This window comes from Chelonoidis abingdonii, chromosome 11 (genome assembly GCF_003597395.2).
Source record: "Chelonoidis abingdonii isolate Lonesome George chromosome 11, CheloAbing_2.0, whole genome shotgun sequence".
Taxonomy (NCBI): Eukaryota; Metazoa; Chordata; order Testudines; family Testudinidae; genus Chelonoidis; species Chelonoidis abingdonii.
The window spans coordinates 3,831,262-3,853,345 of record NC_133779.1 but is presented as its reverse complement, the minus strand read 5'-3'; the positions used below and the strand labels follow the sequence as shown (position 1 = coordinate 3,853,345).

The 22,084-nt window shown below is 55.9% G+C and overlaps 1 protein-coding gene across 1 annotated transcript; it reads right to left on the bottom strand.

The window, feature by feature from the left end:
• Nucleotides 1-2,949: 2,949 nt before the first annotated feature.
• Nucleotides 2,950-14,300, bottom strand: LOC116822409 (cytoglobin-1-like). The gene is made up of 5 exons (XM_032776295.1): nucleotides 14,039-14,300; nucleotides 5,955-6,062; nucleotides 4,960-5,080; nucleotides 4,046-4,126; nucleotides 2,950-3,113 (listed from the first exon to the last, which is right to left on the bottom strand). Exons 1-5 carry the CDS (start codon nucleotides 14,269-14,271, stop codon nucleotides 2,988-2,990), a joined length of 669 nt encoding a protein of 222 aa, XP_032632186.1. The 5' UTR covers nucleotides 14,272-14,300; the 3' UTR covers nucleotides 2,950-2,987.
• Between the last annotated feature and the right edge of the window lie 7,784 nt (nucleotides 14,301-22,084).

The following is a 22,084-nucleotide window of genomic DNA, read 5'->3' as shown; positions in this document are numbered from 1 at the left end:
GCTGTTCCCAGCTGGCCTGGCTCTATCACACAGGACAAAATCGACGTGTAGACCAGGCCGTACGGTTTTCCATTGCTGCCCATCGTTGTGGACTTTGGGGGCCTGCCGTGTGAACTGAGCAATAGCCACGTTCCTAGTGGGTTTCATGGCGTTCAACATTCCTGGGGTGAAAACTCTGCCAGGGGGGATTTGGAGTTTTGAGCTTTAGTTAATTACTGCAGTTGGGGGGGGGCATGGGGCGGAAGGGTGTGTCTGTGTCATAAGTGTCAATCTGATCGTGAAAATGCTTCTTTAGGATGGATACAGATTTCAACCTGGTTTATAGCCACTTAGCTTAAATGTCTCAGGCTCTCTGTGTGCCCTGATGTCTCTGACCCTCAAAGATATTTAGGTGCCTAACTTCCGCTGATTTCAATTAAAGTTAGGAAGCTAAATATCTCTGTGGATCTGGGCCTCGGTTTCCCCATCTGTATAATGGAGGATACCCGCATTTCCTTCCCTCACACTAGGACAGTGGTCCCCAACCTTTTTGTCTGGCATGGCGGCGGTCGAGCATCCAACGAAATGCTGCTGAATTTCGGTGGCGATGCCTCTCAATGATGTCGCTTGTCGGCAGCAAGCGGCGTCATCAAGAGGCGTTGCTGCCGAAATGCCACCAAATTTCGGCAGCATTTCAGCAGATGCTCGACCGATGGCCAGGACTCGGGTGCATTTAGATGCTCCCGTGGGCGCCATGGCACCTGCGGGCACCGCGTTGGGGACCCCTTCACTAGGAGCTGTGAGACACAGATGTTCAAGGCACTATGGGAGGGGCAGTGCCTGACACAGAGAAAGTCCCCAGCTGCAGAAGAACCATTCAGAGCCCGTTTCAATTCAAGCCACTGCATCGGTTGCCTTCTAAGCTCCCCTTAAAACTCTCCTTTGCCCTCAAGTCCACAAAAAACTTGACAGCGGTAGCGCCTGGCACAGTGGGGGGTCTGTTCCGTGACTGGGGCGCCAAGGTGTCACCATAATACTTGTAATAGCAATAAAAACGTACAGCGCCTGGCATACAGAGGGCGTGGTCCATGGCTAGGGCTCATCGGTGCTACCGTAATAATCAATAATCATTAAGGTGGGTTTGCACCCATTTAACTAAGTTGGCTTTGAATTTTGGGGGTGGGGGGGTTAGTTAAATTGGTTCCATTTTTGTGCCTAGACCAGCCCCAGGGCTAAGTTCTCCATCGAGTCCTGCCGGGTAGGTTGCCAGGTCAATGTTTCTACTGTAAAAGCTTGTTGTGCTACCACCTCAAACTGAGAAGATGGAGCTCGGCTGTTCTCAGTGGTGGCAGATGACAGAACAAGGAGCAATGGTCTCAAGTTGCAGTGGGGGAGGTTTAGGCTGGATATTAGGAAACACTATTTCACTAGGAGGGTGGTGAAGCACTGGAATGGGTTCCCTAGGGAGGTGGTGGAATCTCCTTCCTTAGAGGTTTTTAAGGCCCAGCTTGACAAAGCCCTGGCTGGGATGATTTAGTTGGGGTTGGGTCCTGCTTTGAGCAGGGGATTGGACTAGATACCTCCTGAGGTCCCTTCCAACCCTGATATTCTGTGATTCTATTCTATGAATATCTATAATTTTCACTCCATGCATCAGAAGTGGGTTTTTTAACCCACAAAAGCTTATGCCCAAATAAATCTGTTTGTCTTTAAGATGCCACCGGACTCCTCGTTATTGTTGCTCAGGGGTGTGGATTATTCAACGACGTAAGTTACACCGAAGTAAGTGCTACTGTAGATGGAGGCCTTAGTGTCTGGCTGTTCTGCATCGTAAACCCTGTGCCTGGGTCTCCTGAGCGGCCATCTGCCCTGTCAACCTGGGCTTACAATTGCTGGACCCGGATCTCCCAGCCGTGCTCGCGTGTCCACGAGCTGCTGACTTGGGGCTGCGGCTTGAGCTGCATCTACACTGCAAAAGGGCGGGGTTTGAACCCAAGTATAACTGAGATCAGGGTCACATGGGAGCCTGTCCCCGCGCCAAACAGGCAAAGGCACAGTTATTGTACAGACTGGGGGGGACCCAGGCCTAGAGAGATGAAGTAACTTGCCAAAGGTCACACAGGGAAGCTGTAGCAGAAGTGAGGAGTGACCCTTGATCTCCTGCATCCCCTGCCAGCACTTTAACCACAGCATAAGGCTATTTCTGTTCTATTGCCCCCTCTCTCCCTGAGGTCCACGTGATTTCACAGCCCTCCTACAGCACCAGTTTTATAGCTGCATCCAGCACATGGTCATCAATCAGGTTTGAACCTGCCCAGATGGTCTCCTTGTCCTTCTGCTCTGTCTGCCTCTACCTCGTCTTGTGCCTAGCACGGGCCTCCACCACTCAAGCTAGCAGAGTCGCTCCCGGAGCTGGCAGCAGTAGCAGACAGTTACCAGCTCGCAAGAAATTGTTGTTCTTCCCATTTGGCAGCTGGGATGGACCGAGTTTAATTTCTCAGGGGGGCTGGATCCATCGTAAAGAAGCCAAACAGGGAGAGGGCACCCACCCCAATTCCCCTTCCCTTCACGATTCACCTTTAACACTGCTGCTCTGCAAACTCAGGGGATGTTTAACCCCTTCCCCGCCGCTGCTAGATGGGCCGGGCTGATAACAGTCCATATATTGAAATCAAGGCCCTCATGCCGGCGTTTAAAACCGACTCCTGTTCTCAGCCTCTTTTCCCTTCCAGGAAGCTCTCCCCGAACTGCCTATGCCCAAAGTAGAAAGGGTTCAGAGATAGTTTACTGCTTCTACCTCCTGTGGCAACCCCCGGGGGGAACCCCGGCTGTACAGATGGGGCCTCCAACTAGCAGCAAAAATCCAGCCTCTGCGCTGGAATCACAGCTGGATTCACAGCCTGTGAAAGTAACAAGCGAGGGCAGTTCCTTGTGCACAGGGGGAGGGAGAGGTCCTATGGGAATATCACAGCAAGCCAAGACAACCGCTACGCCGCCCGCTCTCGATCTTATATGCTGTTCAGGATGGATCCAGTCCTGGGTTTCCTCAAGGTAAGGGATTTGATGCTGCCCGATTTCTCCTCTTCCTCGTAGTACCCCCGTTTCATCGTGGCCGTCAGGTACTTGAACAGACTCTGCAAGGGGAGGACAGAGAGAATGCACAAGGGATGAAGCAGGCCTGGCTGGGAGGCTGGTTCGTGCATGGTCGCCCTAGGGCCAGGGAGGTGCCTTTTGCCCTCCCTGTGACAATCCACTCATATCTGGCTAAGTTAGAAGCCTTAGCGGGGAGGATCTCAGTTGGCACATGCTCAGTAGAGAGTGGTTAGAGTTTGGCAAATTCCCCAAAGATTCCGTCTGCACTGAGCATGCTCCAGCCCCCGACAGAGTAACTGAGCATGCTCCAGCCTCCTGCAAGGGCTGAGCAGGACAGTCCCTCTGCATGATCTGTTTCGTAATACAACTCCCTTTGCACTCCCTGAATACACCCTGCAGGGCCTAGCCTAGGGTGACCAGATGTCCCGATTTTATAGGGACAGTCCCTATTTTTGGGTCTTTTTCTTCAATAGGCTCCTATTACCCCCCACCCTCTGTCCCAATTTTTCACATTTGCTGTCTGGTCACCCTAGCCTACCCCAGTCCCCAATTAGAGCAGCGTGAGGGCTGCTCTAAGTCACACTCTATCCCCTATGGGCCCTGGGGGGCGGCGAATAGCCACAGCGCAGTGTGCTCCGGTCACACCCCCGATCCGCCCCTCGTGGGGCCTGGAGAGGCCTGTATGGGATGGATCATCAGTGGACCATTTCAATTCATATCAAGACCCCTGGATGCTGCCAGAGGAGCCCGGGTGTTGCTGAGAACTGGGCTCCAAAAATAGACCAACCAGGAGGGCAAAACCTCCCATAAACCCCCACGAGGCCTCGTCTAGTTCCCCTCTGGCTGCAGCTGATGGCGGGAGCCCCACACAAAGGGCGCGGGGCAGGATGAAGGTCTCCAGCCCACCCAGACGTGGACAGGCCTTCTGCCAGCAGCAGCATGGGAGAGGGCCAATCATGGAGCTGCTCCCTACCTGCCATGCCTCCTCCACTTCCGGCGTCCAGCGCTCCTTGAGGATGGGCTGCACCGTGCTGATGAACTGGATGCCCACGTACTGGAAACAGAGAGCCGAGGCAGGGTCAGAGGGAGGCACCAGCCCCAGCCCTTCCCTGCCTGGGCTACAGATGGACCTGTGGCAAATACGGACCAGTCCGGACGTGGCTGGGCACCGCCGTCCCCACAGATTGCCAGTCCATACTGGCAAATTGCCAGGGGGAGGGGGTGGGCAGGAAGCGGTTCATACTGGGATGTGCTGGGAAAAGCAGTTTGCACCGGTGGATTGTGGGGAAATCGGTTCGCACCAGGGTATACTGGGATTGGGAAAATTGGTTCGTCCTGGTGAACAGTGGAAAACGCCATTTGTACTGGAGCATGGCGGGGAGAGAAAAGCAGTTTGCATGCTGGGGAAAAAAGCAGTTTGTACCAGTGCATGCTGGGGAAATCGGTTCGAACTGATGATCTGTGGGGGAAAGGTGATTTGTACTGGAGTATGCTGGGGAAAGCAGTTCGTCCTAGTGAATTGTGGGAAAAGCTGTTCATACTGGAGCATGCTGGGGGAAAAGCATTTGTACCAGAGCATGCTGGGAAAAAAGATATTTCTACTCATGCATGCTGAGAAAAAAGCTGTTTGTACTAGTCCATGCTGGGGAAAAAACTGTTTGTACCAGAGCATGCTGGGAAAATTGTTTTGTACTGGAATGTGCTGGGAAAATCACTCCCATCCTGCCACTATGGTCCAATGCAGTCTGGGATACCCTCGTGCACAGAGCCATGGAGCCTGGTTCCAAACACCCATGGGGTAAGCAGATCCCACAGGAGCTCCCCCCACTCCCCACAGGATGCGGGGGTCCACCCCCTACCCTGCTGCCGGGACCCTGGGGCGCTCACCTCATAGTACTTGGGAGGGGCGTTGTATCTGTAGTGACTCCTGCCGAGCTCAAAGGCCAATTGTTCCAGCTTGTCCTCTTGGTCCAGCCGGGCCACGCTTTTCTCAATGAAGGACATCACCCTGGGGTGGGGGAGAATCAAGTATTGGATTAGGGGCATGGCTGCATCACTTCCCAGGGGTCAGAGCAGGATGCAGAAGATGTGCCATACTCTGCCAACATCCAGCCCTCTAGCCTGCCAAAGCTGGCTGCTTCAGAGGGGGATCCCACCTTACACCAGGAGAAATCCCTTCCTGACCCCCTCCAGCGCCAATGCCCTGATGCATGAACATGAAGAACCCTCAGGCCTCATGTCCGAGCTTTGGTAGCTGCCACTGGCTGCACAGTGAGTTGTGGGTTCTCAGCACCTCTGTAAAGCAAGCCCCCGGCATCCACCTGACTCAGTAATATCCTTTGGCGGGGAGTTCCACAGGCTAACAAGGGCTGGTCTGAAGACGTCGGGGTCTTGTTCTTCAGACAGTAATAATATCCATCTAGCAAATTAACTGACTAACCAGCTCCCTCTCCCAGCTCCCCCCAGTTCTGTTCCCAGCCCTCCCAAAGCTCCCCCTGGCTCCTCTCCAACCCCTCCAACTTTCTTCCCATGCCCCCCACCCCATACCATGGCTGGGCACCCCTTATGGGCCTGACTCCAGCCCTGACCCTCCCTGTCTCAGACCACTCGTATTTCCATGGCTTGATTACTTTATCTTTCAAAATCGGGTCTGGTGGGAGAGCCAACCCTCGTTTTGGGGAGCAGCTCCCCTTCTCACATTAGCCAGCACAGGGAAGTGAGACGCCACTCTCCACCCAGTTCCAGGAACAAACCCAGGAGTCCTGGTTCCTGTCGCTCCGCCACTTGCATTAGCTTTGTGACTCAAGGGCCTTGCCCTCACAGACCCAGGAGCTCGGGCCTGGCACGGTAGTAGGTTCCATAGCATCCCCACAGGGACCCACCTCAGGCCATGGGCTCGCAGCTCCTTGTTCATCTTGAGCTGCTCCAGGTCCTCGATGTCCCGGAAGAGGAAGAAAACATCTTTGCACTCAGGGTGGGTCTCGAATAACCTGAGCGGGGGAGGGGAGACAGACTTAGGGGGAATCAGACATGCAAACTAGCCGTTTAACTGGGTCTTCTTGTACCACAGGGCAGCTGGGCGACGTGCATGGGCGCGACCCCTAGTGGGAGTGTCAAAATAACACTCTGCCACGTAGACTGCCCCTTCCCCCTCCACAGCACATTGCAAAGCTTGGAGCCATTCACCTTGAGAAGTGACTTGACCTCGGAAGTGACCAGGAGAGAACCCAGGAATCCTGACTAAGTGCCCCTCTGTAACTGGCAGAGAAGCCCTCCCCTTCCAGAGCAGAACCCAGGAGTCCTGACTCCCAACCATCACCCCCGTAACCACTAAACCCCACTCCCCTCCCAGAGCCAGGAGTGGAACCCAGGAGTTCTGGCTCCTGGACCCAGAACACTTAAGTCCAAGCCCCCGTTCCAGGGGCTCAGACCACACACCTTTTCACAGGATTTGGAGAGATACTGGAATTCCCTTTTATCATTCATTACCTGTATTACTGTCATGTCGAGAGGTGCCAAGCAAGACTGGGGCCTCACTGTGCCAGGCAGTGCCAAGACCTCAGTCACTGTGTGTCTGTGCAGAACTTGGCACGATGGGGCCCTGATCTCGGTCACTGTGTGTCTGGGCAGCGCCCGGCCTAACGGGGCCCTGATCTCGGTCACTGTGTGTCTGGGCAGCGCCCAGCACGACGGGGCCCTGATCTCAGTCACTGTGTGTCTGGGCAGCACCTGGTGCAACGGGGCCCTGATCTCGGTCACTGTGTGTCTGTGCAGAACTTGGCAAGATGGGGCCCTGGTCTCGGTCACTGTGTGTCTGGGCAGCACCCAGTGCAACGGAGCCCTGATCTCAGTCACTGTGTGTCTGGGCAGAACTTGGCACGACGGGGCCCTGATCTCGGTCGCTGTGTGTCTGTGCAGTGCCCGGTGCGACGGGGCCCTGATCTCGGTCACTGTGTGTCTGGGCAGAACTTGGCACGACGGGGCCCTGATCTCGGTCGCTGTGTGTCTGTGCAGTGCCCGGTGCGACGGGGCCCTGATCTCGGTCACTGTGTGTCTGGGCAGAACTTGGCACGACGGGGCCCTGATCTCGGTCGCTGTGTGTCTGGGCAGCGCCCGGTGCAACGGAGCCCTGATCTCAGTCACTGTGTGTCTGTACAGCGCCTGGCGTGAGAGGGCCCTGATCTCGGTCACTGTGTGTCTGGGCAGCACCTGGTGCAACAGAGCCCTGATCTCGGTCGCTGTGTGTCTATGCAGTGCCCGGTGTGACGGGGCCCTGATCTCGGTCGCTGTGTGTCTGTGCAGTGCCCGGTGCGACGGGGCCCTGATCTCGGTCACTGTGTGTCTGGGCAGCACCCGGCACGACGGGGCCCTGATCTCGGTCACTGTGTGTCTGGGCAGCACCCGGTGCGACTGGACCCTGATCTCGGTCAGTGTGTGTCTGGGTAGCACCCGGCCCGACGGGGCCCCGATCTCAGATGCAGTCTGTGGGTGCTACCGTAATCCACTAGCCCTAATGTAGACAGAATGGATAAGAAGCCTCCTGTCTGCTTGCGGGGACCCATTTTGCTGAACCCAACAGAAACAAAATGTACAGCTGGGCTAACGCTCCGAATGAACAGCTTGGAGGGATGCTCCACAAGCAGCCGTGCTGAATACCGTGCTCTTGGGACAGTGATTGTTCTGCACAGGGGAGCTTTGCGGAGAGCCATCTGTCAGCACCTCGCCCCATGCGGCACGGAGGGGGAGGGAACTCGATTCAGAGCTCCTTGTGCTCAGTGGAAGGCAGCAGCATATTCCAGGCAGCAGTGCCACAGGCTGTGAGGCTTGTTGGCTTTTGCCGGCTAAGCAGAGTCTGGGCCAATCAGTATCAGAGAAATGTTGGGCTAGAAGTGACCTCAGGACGTCGACGGATCCAGCCCCCTGCGCTGAGGCCGGACCAAGTAAACGAGGGCCAGGCCTGACCAGGGTTTGTCTGTCCAGTTCTGAAAAACCTCCAGGGACGGGGATCCCACAACCTCCCTTGAGAGCTTGTTCCAGAGCTTCCCTCCCGTGGGAGTTAGAAAGTTTCTCCTAATATCTCACCTCAATCTCCCTCACTGTGGATTAACCCATCATGTCTCATCCTGCCTTCAGCGGACATGGAGAACAGCTGATCCTCGTCCTCATTATAACAGCCCTTAACATATCTTAGGACTGTTTCCAGATTCCCTCTCACTCTTTTTTCTCCAGACTAAACTGGCCCAGGTTTGTTAAAGTCTCCTCCCAGAGCAGGTTTGCTGAACCTTGGATCCTTTTTGTTGCTCTCCTCTGGTTTCTCTCCGATTTGCCCACGTCTCTCCTATAGCGCAGCGCCCAGAACTGGACCCCGTCCTCCAGCTGAGGCCTGGCCCCAGCTGAGCCCCAGACTCAGTCACTGAGTATCAGGTCTCCTGGGTCCCCTCCCCAGCTGTGGCCCGGACTCCCTGTGAACATCAGAACTCCTGGGTCCCCTCCCTAGCTGTGGCCCAGACTCCCTGTGTGTGTCAGGACTCCTGGGTCCCCTCCCCAGCTGTGGCCCAGGCTCCCTGTGTGTATTGGGACTCCTGGGTCCCTTCCCCAGCTGTGGCCCGGACTCCCTGTGAACATCAGGACTCCTGGGTCCCCTCCCTAGCTGTGGCCCAGACTCCCTGTGTGTGTCAGGACTCCTGGGTCCCCTCCCCAGCTGTGGCCTGGACTCTGTGTGAGCATCAGGACTCCTGGGTCCCCACCCCAGCTGTGGCCCAGACTCTCTGTGAGCATCAGGATGCCTGGATCCCCTCCCCAGCTGTGCCTCAGACTCGCTGTGTGACTGTGGGCAAGCTCTTTCACTGCTCTGTGCCTCAGTTTCCCCATCAGTAAAAGCAGGCTAGCGGTCACGTCCTGGGATCTGTGAGATTTCCTCCCACTGTTTGTGAAATGCTGTGAGATGCCTGGATTTAAGGCCCCCTATGACATGCCCAGTCTAATGGTCTGTGATTATGCGCTGAGCAAATTCAGTGAAAGGGAATCATTGGTAATTCTTCGCCTGGGGCTAACTCGTCCTCTGCGAGACATGGCAAGTCCCTAAAATGGCAGAGAGGTGCTGGGCTATCGAACTCAGCTCTGCATGCTCCAAAAGCCCAGAAGTGGAAAATCCCCACTGGTTCGGAGCAGTAGAGGGGTTTATGACACGTAGTTTGGCCAATTCAGTCCAGTGGTGGCCAGCACAGCCCCGACGCACCAGCTGGTGGATCAAGGGCCTGCACTTTCGTTTATTTGCGAGGGCAGCTGAGCCTGACTAGGGCGGGGGGCAGGTGGGGGGGACTTGGTGCTCGTTAATTATGAACCTCTATGCAAAGCAGCCCAACAAAAGAAAGGAGGAAAAGCCACACGGATTAAATAAAACTCCCCCCTGCCCCCGGCTTCCACCGGGATCTGCGGGGCTGCCCGCTGGGGAAGAAAGCTAATTGGAGCCCCAGCACCTGAGGGTGCCACAGAAGCGGATGATCCCCTGGGCTGTGCCCTTTCTGCAGATCTGATCGTGCCATGGTTTACTGCTGGCGATGCAAAGCGGCTGGCGGTGGTGGGATGCTGCGTTGCTGCACAATCCGGTTGCTAAGATGGAGCGGGAGGCGGTTGTCATGTCAGAGGCTCCTGGTTCGTCGCACTGCAGAATCCCACCCCAGGGCGGTGGTCCTTTGGGGGGGGCAGCTGTGTCCTGTGCCAGCCTCAGCTCACCCCTCCAGGTGGAGGGGAGGGGGGAGCCTGGGGGAAGAGCCGGTCTGCCCGAGTTCAGGCAGTAGCTAGGACCAAGCAGGGTTAGCCTGGGAATGCAGCCCTATAGGTGGAGAAGACCCGGGAAGGCTGGGGAGAGAAACCCCCCAGCAGAAGGATGGAAGGAGACTGGCCTGAGATACCAAGGCCTGGGGAGTGATACCTGCTGGGAGTAGAACAGAAATCAGCGTGGGCCCATACTGGACTGAGCAGCAGCCTGGGGCTAGGGAGACCCTTCCCCTGCCTTGCGTCTCAGTTTCCCTATCTGTCAAATGCCACTGACCTCTGTGGTAAAGTCCTTTGAGATCCTGCTGGATGGGGCGAGCTAGGATGTGGAACCGGTGACTAAGAAAGAAATACACCTCAGGCCATGATGAAAAGGGGCTGAAATCCTTCGGCTGCTGAGCTCTTTGAGCCACTGGCCAGCGAGAGCAGAGACCTGGGATGTCAGGGTTCATAAGCCATGTGGTTGTCAGGCAAACAACAGGCCTTTTACCCTATAACACAGGCATGCTGTGGGAAGGGCTCTCCCCTACAGTCCTGCCTGCCAGATACACCCTGTCCTACTAGAGAATGCGGTAGAGCACAGGGAAACTGACTTCTATTCCTGGCTTTGCCATTGATCTGTTGGGTGACTGGGGGCCAGTCATTTTCCATCTCCATGCCTCAGTTTCCCCTCCCAACCTGTGTGAGCTCTTTAGGGCAGGTACTATCTTTCACTGGATGTCTGTGCTGCACCCGGCGTGACAGGGCCCTGATCTCGGTCGGGGTCTGGGCAGCGTCTGGCGCGACAGGGCCCTGATCTCGGCTGGGGTCTGGGCAGCGCCTGGCGCGATGGGGCCCTGATCTTGGTCAGGGTCTGTGCAGCGCCCGGTGCAACGAGGCCCTGATCTCAGCAGGGGTCAGGGCGGCGCCCGTTGCGACGGGGCCTTGATCTCGGTTGGGGTCTGGGCAGTGCCCAGCCCAATGGGGCCCTGATCTCGGCCAGGGTCTGTGCCGTGCAATTTGCATCCTTCTCCTAATGAATCTATAAGAGGCACGAGGCCAAAGTTAAGAGGTGCTGAGATCCAGCCTGACAGCTCCAGCTCTAACCGCAGCCTTCGTTTCCCAGCAGGCCCTAATGACCCTCATTTGGCAGCTGATGCCATCGGACAGGCTTGCCGTGTTCCCAATCAATTTGCTGTTTCCCCTATTGAATTAGCCAGGAGCCCTGCAGCTGGGTAATTGGAGTAATTGATGCCATATGGCACACAGAACAGCTCTGCTGCCATGGGAGAGGGACCAGAGTTCCCAGCTAAAGAGCCAATGGGTGGGGGTTACAGATCACGCTGCCCGGGGAAAATTAAGCCCAGCTGGTGCCTCTTCTCCCTTCCTGGTGGAGGAACGTAGCCCGAAAGATGCCCGTTTCTCTGCCCCAATTCCTCTAGGCCTGCCTCTCCATCACACTCAGGGCCCTTTGCCCCTCTCTGGCAGCCCAAACGGCCCCTGAGAATCTCCCCAGGATGGGGTGCAGCCGCCTGGCTAGGAGCGTGGCCAGAGCGCCCTGTGCTGTGGCTATTCTCTGTCCTCCAGGGAAATCAGCCAACAGCCATGTCACCAACTGTTGTGATTTCATCAGGAGTCTCCTGACACTTGGGGCCTTTTCCAAAGTCCCAGCTGCGGGAGGCAGGGGATTTCGGGAGTCCCTCGGCTCTCGTTTTAAACAGAAATGAAGCTCGCTCCTCCAGGCGTCAGCAAAAAGCTGGGGAATGCCGCAATGGAGAACCCAGAATCTGTCCTCTCCTTTCAAATCTCGGAGCGGGGGGTGTTAAGCCACGCTGGTGATTTGCAGGGGGGCTTGGCACTAGCGAAGCTGTGACAACTCAGTGGCTTCAGGGGAACGTGCCTGGGGTTCCTTAACGGGCTGGCACTGGGGCACGTGGGCCGGGGTGGGCGCACGCCCCCGGGCCTCCCAGGCTGGGCCTGCTCCGTGGATGAGTGGCGGCTGGCAGGCTGCGGGTCAGACTTCCCCCGGGCTAAGTATCCAGCTGTCCCCTCTGACCTCTCCGCTCCAGTGCTTGATCCAGCCAAACAGCAGCAGCAGCTTCTGGTCAGTGGCCACCTCACTGGCCCTAGGGAGTTTCTCCACCTGGCCAGTTTCTCCACCTCAGCAAGAACTCGAGCAAAGCAGTTTTCTCCCCCCTCCCCATCCCCAGTCACTCGGACAATGCCAGATGCAAAGCAGATCCTGCTACCACCAGGTCAGAGAGACACAAACACTAAGCAAGAGCAGGTGCCAGCACCCGCCTTCCTCAGTACGACCAAATCACCCTGTGCTGTGGCTATTCTCTGCCCCCACAGGGCCAATAGGGGTGGATCGGGGCCATCGCCAGAGCAGAGGGGGGACTAGGAGGCAGGACGCCTGGGTTCTCTCCCCAGCTCTGGGAGGGGAGTGGTGTCTAGTGGTTAGAGCAGGGGGGCTGCATGTCAGGACTCCTGGGTTCTCTCCCCGCTCTGGGAGGGGAGTGGTGTCTAATGGTTAGAGCAAGGGGGCACCAGGAGGCAGGACTCCTGAGTTCTCTCCCTGCTCTGGGAGGGAAGTGGTGTCTAATGGTTAGAGCAATGGGGGGTACTAGGAGGCAGGACTCCTGGGTTCTCTCCTCGCTCTGGGAGGGGAGTAGGGTCTAGTGGTTAGAGCCAAGAGGCCTGGGTGGGAGGACTCCTGGGTTCTTTCTGGGAGAGTAGTGGTTAGAGTAGCAGGGCTCAGCATAAGGATTTTTGGGTTCTCATTCCATGTCTTATAAGGGTATTTGGTCTTGTAGCTGGAGCATTGGAGGTGGGGCCTGGCAATCAGGACTCCTGGGTTCTGTTCTGAGCCCTGTCACTAACTTTGGGCCGATTCCTTGCTGTGCCTCTGTTCCCCCCTTCTATTAGGAAGGCAATAAGGATACTGAGCCTTCCTTCAGGAAGGGCTTTGAGAGCATGGGATGAGAAGCCCCCCAGTAATTGCAAAGGTTATTAATTCAGGGAGAGCCCTGCAAGTGGGCTAACTGACAAGTATTTGCTTGAGCGTATTACAGTCGTAAACTGCTGCTGGCTACTTCTATCCAAGAGTCCAAAAGTGCTTTACAGACATGTATGAATTCAGCCCCACAAGCCAGTCTCCATACCTCTGGGGAAACTGAGGCAGGGAGAGGGGACAATTGCCCGGGGTCACACAGTGAGTTAGTGTCAGAACTGGGAACAGACCCCAGGTGTCCTGTTGTCCCCTGGGGTAACTCTCAACCCCACTCCCCTCCCAGAACTAAGTATAGAATACAGGAGTCCTGGAACCCAGTTCCCCCTCTGCTGTAATCATTAGCCACTTTTCCTCCCCACAGCTGGGAATAGGACCCAGGAATCCTGGGTCCCAGCCCCCCACCACCACTAGACCCTACTCCCCTCCCAAAGCTGGGATAGAACCCAGCGCTGCCCCCCCTCAAACCACTAGACCCCACTCCCCTCCCAGAGCTGGGAACAGAACCTAGGAATCAAAACTGACAGTGTTTGTGTTCGAATGTAAACACTGGCGCAAGGCAGGAAACAATTTGCTGCTAAGAGTAAGACCCAAAGACTTATGCCTGAGCTTCCTCCTTACAGATCAGTGGCTGATCCCGGAGGCTGGCTCCAAACTGGCCCCACGGCTAGTGGAAATGGGCAGCATCCCAGTGGAGTCAAGAGCCCAGATCTGCAGCTGGTGTAAACAGGTACGGCCCCATCGGCATCAGATCCCCAAGCTGGTGTAAACAGGTATGGCCCCATCGGCATCAGATCCCCAAGCTGGTGTAAATAGGTACGACTCCGTCGGCGTCAGATCCCCCAGCTGGAGTCAAAGGAGCGATGCCGACTGACATCAGTTGGGGGTCTGGGCCCGTGGGTCCTTAGTGTCCCCTTGAATACTCGAGAGCTAGACAGGACGCCAGCTCCGAACACACTTGTCTTTTGGGCTCTGCTTTGCTAGAAACATGGAACCTTTCAAAGCCAAGAAACTCCCATTGGCTTCTTACAAACCAAACTATTCGGGGGATTTCCTCTGGTGGCAAAAACCATTCGTCCCCAGCAATATCCCTGTGCACCCCAGGGTGAGCCAGCCTCCAGGACAAGCACCAGGGAGGGGATGACACTGATCGGGCATCTGGACCTGTGGTATCCACACCAAACCAGCAGCTTCGCTCACCTGATAAAGACAATGATGCCGACCCGAGCGATATTGTCGTGCAGGATCCGCCAGGACTCCTGGATCCGCTCCTTCTGCACGTCCGCCAGTGGAAAGAGACCTGCCCCTGGCCCGTCGCCTCTGGGCTCCAGTCCCGCTTTCGACACCGCTAGGTTTTCCGACAACGGGCACCGCTTGGACTCCGTGATGGTTTTCCCCGGGGCGATCCCAGAACCTGACAGAGCACACCCCATCCCGATAGGGGAACAAAACCCACCCCGGCAGAGCTGCAGGGGACCAGGGGGCTGGACTCCTGGGTTCTATTCCTGGATCTTCCAAACCAGCTAGACAGATAGAGAGACAACAAAGCAGTTAGAAACCTGCAGCTGGACTGAATTTAAACCTTAGCACCTCCCCTGGGACAGAAGCCCCTGAGAGTTTACCCAAGGGCATAGCGCGGAGCTCAAAGCACCAGGAACTAGCTAACGATCTTAAGGAAAACAGACCTTCAGACTGAGGGACAGCTGGCGTAAATCAGTGCCTTCCAAGTTGGCTGAGTACCGGCGATTTACACCCCCTAGGGATCAGGCCCTGAAACTCCAAACGCTCCCAGCCAACGCCCCGACAACGGGGACCCCCGAAGCAGACTCATCCGCCTACCCTGAGAGCCCCCCAACCCGGGAGGCTGCTGGCGATGGTGAAAGAGGCCAGTGGCGCACGCCTGTGTGTGTTTGACACTCACGCGTGCAGGTGGATCGCATTTGTACAGAGCTGAACGGTCTGGCCGCTCCAGGGTCCTAGACAGTGCAGGCTCAGCCCTGATCTAAACATAATAAATAGGAGTGTCAGGTCTCCTACTCAGCCCACACGGTGGTGGTTAGAGGCGGGGGTGGCTTTCAAAAGTGCTCCCCAGCCAAACGTTCGCAGTCCTGGGCCTGCAGCTGATAACAAGCTCTCAGGATCCGGCTTCTTTGTAGCTGCGTAGAAATAATCGCAGCATTCCTAGAATCACAGGACTGGAAGGGACTTCGAGAGATCTTTAGTCCAGTCCCCTGCACTCCTGGCAGGACTAAGTATTATCTAGCCCAGGAGCGAGGCGGTGTCGGTGGCACTGAGCCTGGGACGCTGCGCCCAGCTCTGGGGTGGAGGAAGGGGGGCGCATTTAAACATGCCTGTTGCAGAATTGGGGTGGGCACAGAGAAGAGCCACAAAAATGATTCAAAAGCGGGAGAAGATGCCTGTGGGGGAAAGAGAGATTTACAAGGCTCCAGCTGGTTTATCACAAAGACGATCAAGAAGTGACCTGATGTTACAGCGTATATGGCCCTGGTTACTTGATCACAGCGTACACTGGGTGAACACCCCGGGCTTTAAAGGGTGCATGTGTTTAGCAGAGACAGACAGAACAAAAATCACCGGCTGGAAGCTGAAGCCGGACACATTCTAACTGGAAATAAGGCCCCAGTTTTTCACAGTCAGGGTGACTAACCCTGGAAACAAACAGCCAGAGGAAGCGGGTGTCTCCACATGCCTTGCTGCAAGACAGGCTGGATAGGCCTGTGCAAGAGGTCGGGGGAGCCGGGCCAAATTTAACAGCCTGGCGATCAGACTGATGATCTAATGGTCCCAGCTGGCCTTGGACTGGGCTAACCAGAGCCAGAGGGGGTGGGTAGGGCGGAAACTTATCCAGTAGGAACCAGGCCACGGGCCATCAAACTTAGTCCATGCAGGCCCCAGGAGCTCCCAGCAAATGGACATGGTTTGGGTCTTTGCCGGCGTATGGAATCCCTGTGCCTTGAGGTCAGATCAAGCTGGATATTTATCTGGGAGGACATCACCTGAGCTGGGTTTGCTGTACTGGAGGGAGGCGTCTTGAACTATTATTACATTGCTGAGCACGCACTGTATTAAGGGGGCCCGATTCCCAGGTTCCCCAACCTGGCACTTGGGGCCAGGTGGCTTTTGAGTTCTGCTTTGCACTCCCTGTATTCCGGGTCTGGCATGTGGTGAATGTTAGAGCAGCCTTGGGGTTGCTCTAATTCATGCTCTGCCCCCTGGGGGCAGAGAAAAAACACAGTGCAGGGTGCTCCAGCCAGGCCCCCACCTTCAACTCAAGCAGGGAGCCCTGACACCTGTTCTACGCTGGCCAGAGTAGATCCCCGGCACAGGGGGAATTTGGTGGGGGGCTGGTTATGTCCTCAGTGGGCCCTGAGGGTGTTGCCCACTGACTCCAGCAGGACGGAGTTAATCAGTCCCACAGCTGCATCTGGTAGGTGTCAGAAGTGCCGTGACACCTGCCAACCCCCAGATCAGCAACAGATCTGTGACATCGCTTTTTGGGGGGAGGGGTGGGACTGGGGGGAGGAAGTGTCAGGAAAAAAACAGCAAACAGAATGACGCCCTGGGCATGTTCGTTAATTTCAACTGATGCTCCTTGGACAGTAAGAGTCAGTGTTAAATACATCAGGATGCATTCTGTGCCCGTTTACACCTGTCTGACTTGGAATCAGGAGCCATACCTTGGGTTGGGAGGGGTCCAGTGGCTGGCTGGGCAGCTCCCACAGTGTGCTGTGGCTGGAGGGGGGGGCATGGGACTGGGGGGGGGCGCAGGGGCTGGGGTGCATGAGTCTTGGGTACTTTGCATTGGTTTGGGCTCCTTCCCGCTGGCCTCACATGCTCTGAATCCACTGCATTCTCCTAAGGTAGATCCATGTGGTCTGCACCCTCCTGGCCATAGCTTCCGCCTACCCCTCCCCATGCCCTGGGAGAGGGGTGTCCCCTTCCTCATATGGCTCAGAGGGAGGGGGGGTTAGCCTATTCACCTGCCCCCTCCTCCAGTGCAGAACTAGGTGCAAATAAGCAACTCCTTGCAAGTTCCATCTGCTAGAGTCACTTCCCGTGGGCCCTTCTCCACCCCTAGCCTGCTGCCCAACTGCTGGGAAAATCTGCAGACACCCCTTTCCCCTTACTGGTGCCAGGCAGCAGAGAATTCTGGGTGTTTTTTTTTAAAGGTCGTAGTAGCTGAGCACTCCTGGGAAGTAATGTGTCTGTTTTACAGATGGGGAAACTGAGGCACAGTGGTGGGGTGGGGGAATGGGATGGGGATGGACAACTTATCCAAAGGTCACCCAGCGGCAAAGCCAGGAACAGAACCCAGGTATCCTGCCTCCTCCTCCTCCAGTGCCCTTGCACTGTACTGCAATGCCCCATTGTACAGCTGGGGGAACTGAGTCACAGAGCCTGGAGAGCGACTTGCCCAAGGTCCAGCGGGGTGCTGGGACTTGGACTCAGAGCTGCTGAAACCCAGAGTTTAACACCCTCCGCTTCCCTCCCCTGGCAACTGTTAAACCAATCTTACTACCCCTACCCCGCTCACTGTACTGCATTCTGGGATGCCTGCCCCAGAGCGGGACCCAGAAAAGGGCCTGGCAGGGTTGTCACAACCCTGCTAACAAGCAGGCTGCCGTCCCCTGGGGAGTCTTCCGCCCGCCGGCCAGCCTCCCCCACGCCGGCTCAGGAGAATTCCAGCTCGGCCTGGATTTCTTCAAACTTATCTCCTGCCATCTGCGTCCGCTTCCCAAAGGTCAGTCTGCTCTCTGGCACGCGGCCTGCCCGCCTTGCAGCCTCCCCCCCCCCACACCTCGCGGTGCACCGGCAGGCCACAGGCATACGCGCTGGCGACGGACCTGTAAGCCGCCTGCATCTTGGGGCAAGGGGAGGGGTCACCCCAGATCTGGCCAAGGGAAATTTTTTTTAAAACTCGACAGCCTGTTTTACAGGGTCTTCCCCACCTCTACCCCAATGCCGTTAATTAAATAAAGCTGGTTCTAAAAAGTGGGCCTAACGGATTCTGTGCCAGAGATGAGGTGGGTGAGGGGAGACCTCCTTCTGTTGGGGACCACACCAAATTCTAGACCCTGCAGCCATAAAATCCCCCCGCAGGCTTTGAAGGCTGGGTTTTCAGAGTCCCATCCCACGCTGCTCCTAGGGAGCTGGGGTGGAGGGTGTTGATACACGCTTTGCCAGCGGGTGATGTAGCTATTTGCCAGGCAGCGGGAATCAAGCGCCCGGAGCTCTGGAAGGGAAATGTCACACAATGGTTAGAGAGAGACTTATCTAAGCACATATAAGTGACAAATCCCGTCTGAAAGGCAGAGCGGCTTAGATCTGGGTCTGCCGGGCACCTGGGTTCTGTTCCCAGCACTGGGATGTCAGATGAGTTATTTGTAAAATGGGAAAGTTTATGTTCCAGAGCCAGGGATAGAACCCACGTGTCCTGACTCTCAGGCCACTCTGCTCCAATCACTAGACCTCACTTCCTTTCCAGAGTCAGGGATAGAACCCAGGTGTCCTGACTCCCAGGCCGCCCTGCTCCAACCACTTGACGCCCAACCTGCTGTAACCCCAAAGGCTGGGAATAAAATCCAGGAGTCCAGGCTCCCTCATTCAGCTCATTGGAAAGAACATCCCTCCCCCCTTCCCCGGTTCTGGCAGCAGCTGTGGGACACAACAGGGGGACGGGGGGAAATCTGGTGCAGGTGTCCGGGGGGGGCCTGTTCTGTGCAGGGCGGTGGGTCCATTTCCAGCCCCCTCATGTCTCCAGCCCATCTGAAGGCAAGAGGGAGAGCGACAGGCCGGGGTCACCCCGGGAGCCCCCTGCAAAGGCCACCTGGCTGCAGCTGTGGCTGCTCTGACTTTGATCTGCTTGGTTGTGTGCCAGGGCTGTGAGCAGCTGGGGGGGGGGGCGAAAGGGTTGTGTAAGGAGGGGGGCAGCAAAGTGAGTGGGTGTGAGGGGAGGGGGAGCAGGAGAGGGAGGGGTGTGGGGAAGGGTAGAGGGCAGGAATACGTAGGGGAGGGGCGAAGGGCTTGTGTAGGAATGGGGGCCTAGAAAGGGATGGTTGTGAGGGGATGGGAGCAATGGAGAGGGATAAGGTTGTGGGGGAAGGTGAGAAGGAGGTATATAGGGAAGGTTGTGAGGCGGGTCAGAAAAGGGGGGTGTGAGGGGAAGGGGCAGCAGGAGACGGGGAGGGGTATGGGGGCAGGAGGATCTATGGGGCAAGGGAGTGTGTGGAAGATGGGGTGGTTTAGGGGCAGACAAAATGTCATCACCGTTACGCAGTAGGATAACCAGCGGATGTAAATGAGTACTAATATTAAATATGTTATAATATCTAGCGGGGAAGGGTGGGGAGAGAGGGAGAGAGAGCTAGGGAGGGGAAATGAGAGGGCAGGGGGGAGGCGGGATGGGGCGGGGATGGAGTGAGGGAAAGGGACTGATGGGGAGGGGTGGATGTTCCTTAATGGCCCACTCCAGTCCTCGCTGGGATAGCTTTTTCCTGAGCGCTCACAGAAGGTGGCCTGGCCCCCAGCTCTGGGTTCCTGGAGTGCAGCGCAGGTTTGCCCTTGCTCTGTTATAATGAAGGGAGGACACTTGGGTGAGTGGGGGGAACTGGAATCAGGACTCCTGGTTTCCTCCCTGGCTCTGGGAGAGGAGTGGTCTAGTTTAGAGCAAGGGTCATCAGAACCAGGACGCCTGGGGTCCTCTTCTGGCTGTGGCAGGGACAGTGGTTTAGTGGTTTGAGCAGGAGCCAGAACGCCTGGTTCTAATCCACCACTGGCACCGCTCATTGTAGCCACCACTTTCTCCTCAGTTTCCCCATCTGCGAAAGCTCAGCTAGAGATGTTACAAGCTGTGCTGGGACAGTTATTCCAATGAGGCCTGAACGAGAAGGAGAGTCCAGCGTCACTGAAAACATTACTGTTTATTAACTGACAGCAATTTTTTCCTCTTCCAAAATAACTTTATACAAAAACGAAACAAAACCAGAAGTAAAAGAACAAACACATCCAAGCTGTACGTACAATACAGGGCCATAAACAATCCACCAGACCAATAACATAGCATCAGATCCTAACCAGCGCCAATGGATTTCCAAAGGCACTTCACAAGAAGCCAGAGGAACTAAACCTGTGGCATTAATTAAAGGTGATTGTGACAGCAGAAATAATGGACAAAGCTCTTTGAGAATAACAATGCTCTGGCGAGTGTGGTGTGAGCCCAGGCGCGCTGCCCAGAGAAAGTGTAAACATTCATTTTCGTCACAAAGTGGCTCTCCAACCATTGGACAGAGACGACTTACCGGAGGTGTGATCCTGGCGCTCCGTCCTCCCTGCTCTAACCACTGACTGGAAACCGCACACTCTTTCACAAAGTTAGGTAGAGCCCATGAAACCTGCTCCCAGCCCCACGCGCTCTAACCACTAGACACCACCGCTACACAGCTTAACAAAGAACCAGGATTCCTGGCTCCCAGCCTCCTGCTTTAAACATAGCTACTTGAGCTGAGAAAAGAACCCAGGCATTCTGGCTCCCAGTGCTTTGCTCTACCACTAGCCCGGTCTGCTGGATAGGAGGCACTGGGAATCTGAGGGTAGAGGAGTGTGTTCAGAAGCAATTTCATTAACGCTTGAGTGGTGCTCAGAGGCCATGGTGATGGGCAGAGTAGGAGCTACGAATACCTGAAGTCTGATCCCTGGAGCCCTCGTCCTTCTCAATCTCACAGCCCCTCAGCACGTACATCGCCTCGGACACCCACTGGTCACACTGAGTGTCCACCGAGCTCCCATTCATTCCTCCTTTCGACTGCCGCTACAGGGGGTCGCAATGGGCAGGAGGGGGGCTGAGGGACCTGCCTCAGGAGGGGTGGACAGTTGAGAATGGAACCCAGGATCCTGGCCTCCCTCTGCTTAACGTGTTGATCTTCACTCTCTCCTAGAACCTAGGACGGACCCAGGAGTCCTGGCCCCTGCTCTCACTTGCTCAGACCGCTATGTCACCCAGACCTGGATGGAATCCAGGAGTCCCGTGGCTCCCTCCTCAACCACCAGCCCGCAGTTCTGCCAGAACTTCGGGAAGAGAAGCCCGACAGACTGGCCGCCAACCCATGGTCTGAGCGCAGCACTACCGGATAGCGCGGTTTTGCCATCAAAAGTTCAAACGCTGCATCTTGTTGCGTTTCCCATTTGCAGGCGTGGGGGTGTTATTTGGGACCTACATCAAACAAATCGTTCGATTTCGCTGGATGGCTCCGAGACAGGAGGTGAGAATGACACCAGGAAAGAACACGCAAGGAGGTGCAGAGATGGAAGCTCGGGAGGGGGGACGAGGTTGGAAAAACATGTACCATGCGCCAGTCTACCAAAAACAGGTAGGATGTAAGGGGATGGGGGTGGGTCCCCAGTGGGGGGAAAAGGAAGGCCACTCCACCACAATTCCTCCCCGGGGCTGAGATTCACCCTCGCAGCGGGACAAACCCCCACGGAAGTCACTGGAGTCAGGACAGTTCATGTGTCTGTACAGCACCTGACACTCATTGACATGCCTGGGCAGAATCTGGGTGCCTGGTGGTTACCATGTAATACACACTAATAGCAATAAAAATATACAGCACCTGGCACAATGCAGTCCTGGGCCATGACTGAGTGCCTGCGTGTTACCGTAATACACCTAATAGCCATAAAAATATACAGCACCTGGCACAATGCGGTCCTGGGCCATGACTGGGTGCCTGCGTGTTACCGTAATACACCTAATAGCAATAAAAATATACAACACCTGGCACAATGCGGTCCTGGGCCATGACTGGGCACCTGAGTGTTACCGTAATACACCTAATAGCCATAAAAATATACAGCACCTGGCACAATGCGGTCCTGAGCCATGACTGGGCACCTGAGTGTTACCATAATATACCTAAAAGCAATAAAAATATACAGCACCTGATACAATGTGGTCCTGGGCCATGATTGGGCACCTGTTACCAAAATAATATACCTAATAGCCAAAGAAACGTACAGCACCTGGCACAGTGGGGGTCCCGGACTATGACTGGGCTCCTGGGTGCTACCGTAATATAACTAATACTAATAAAACATACACCTTCTGACACAATGGGATCTGGGCCATGAGTGGGGTGCCTGAGTGCTACCATAATACACCTAATAGCAATGACACCTGCAGTGTTTGACATAGGGGGAGGGGATGGCCTGGTCCTAGGTGCTAATCTG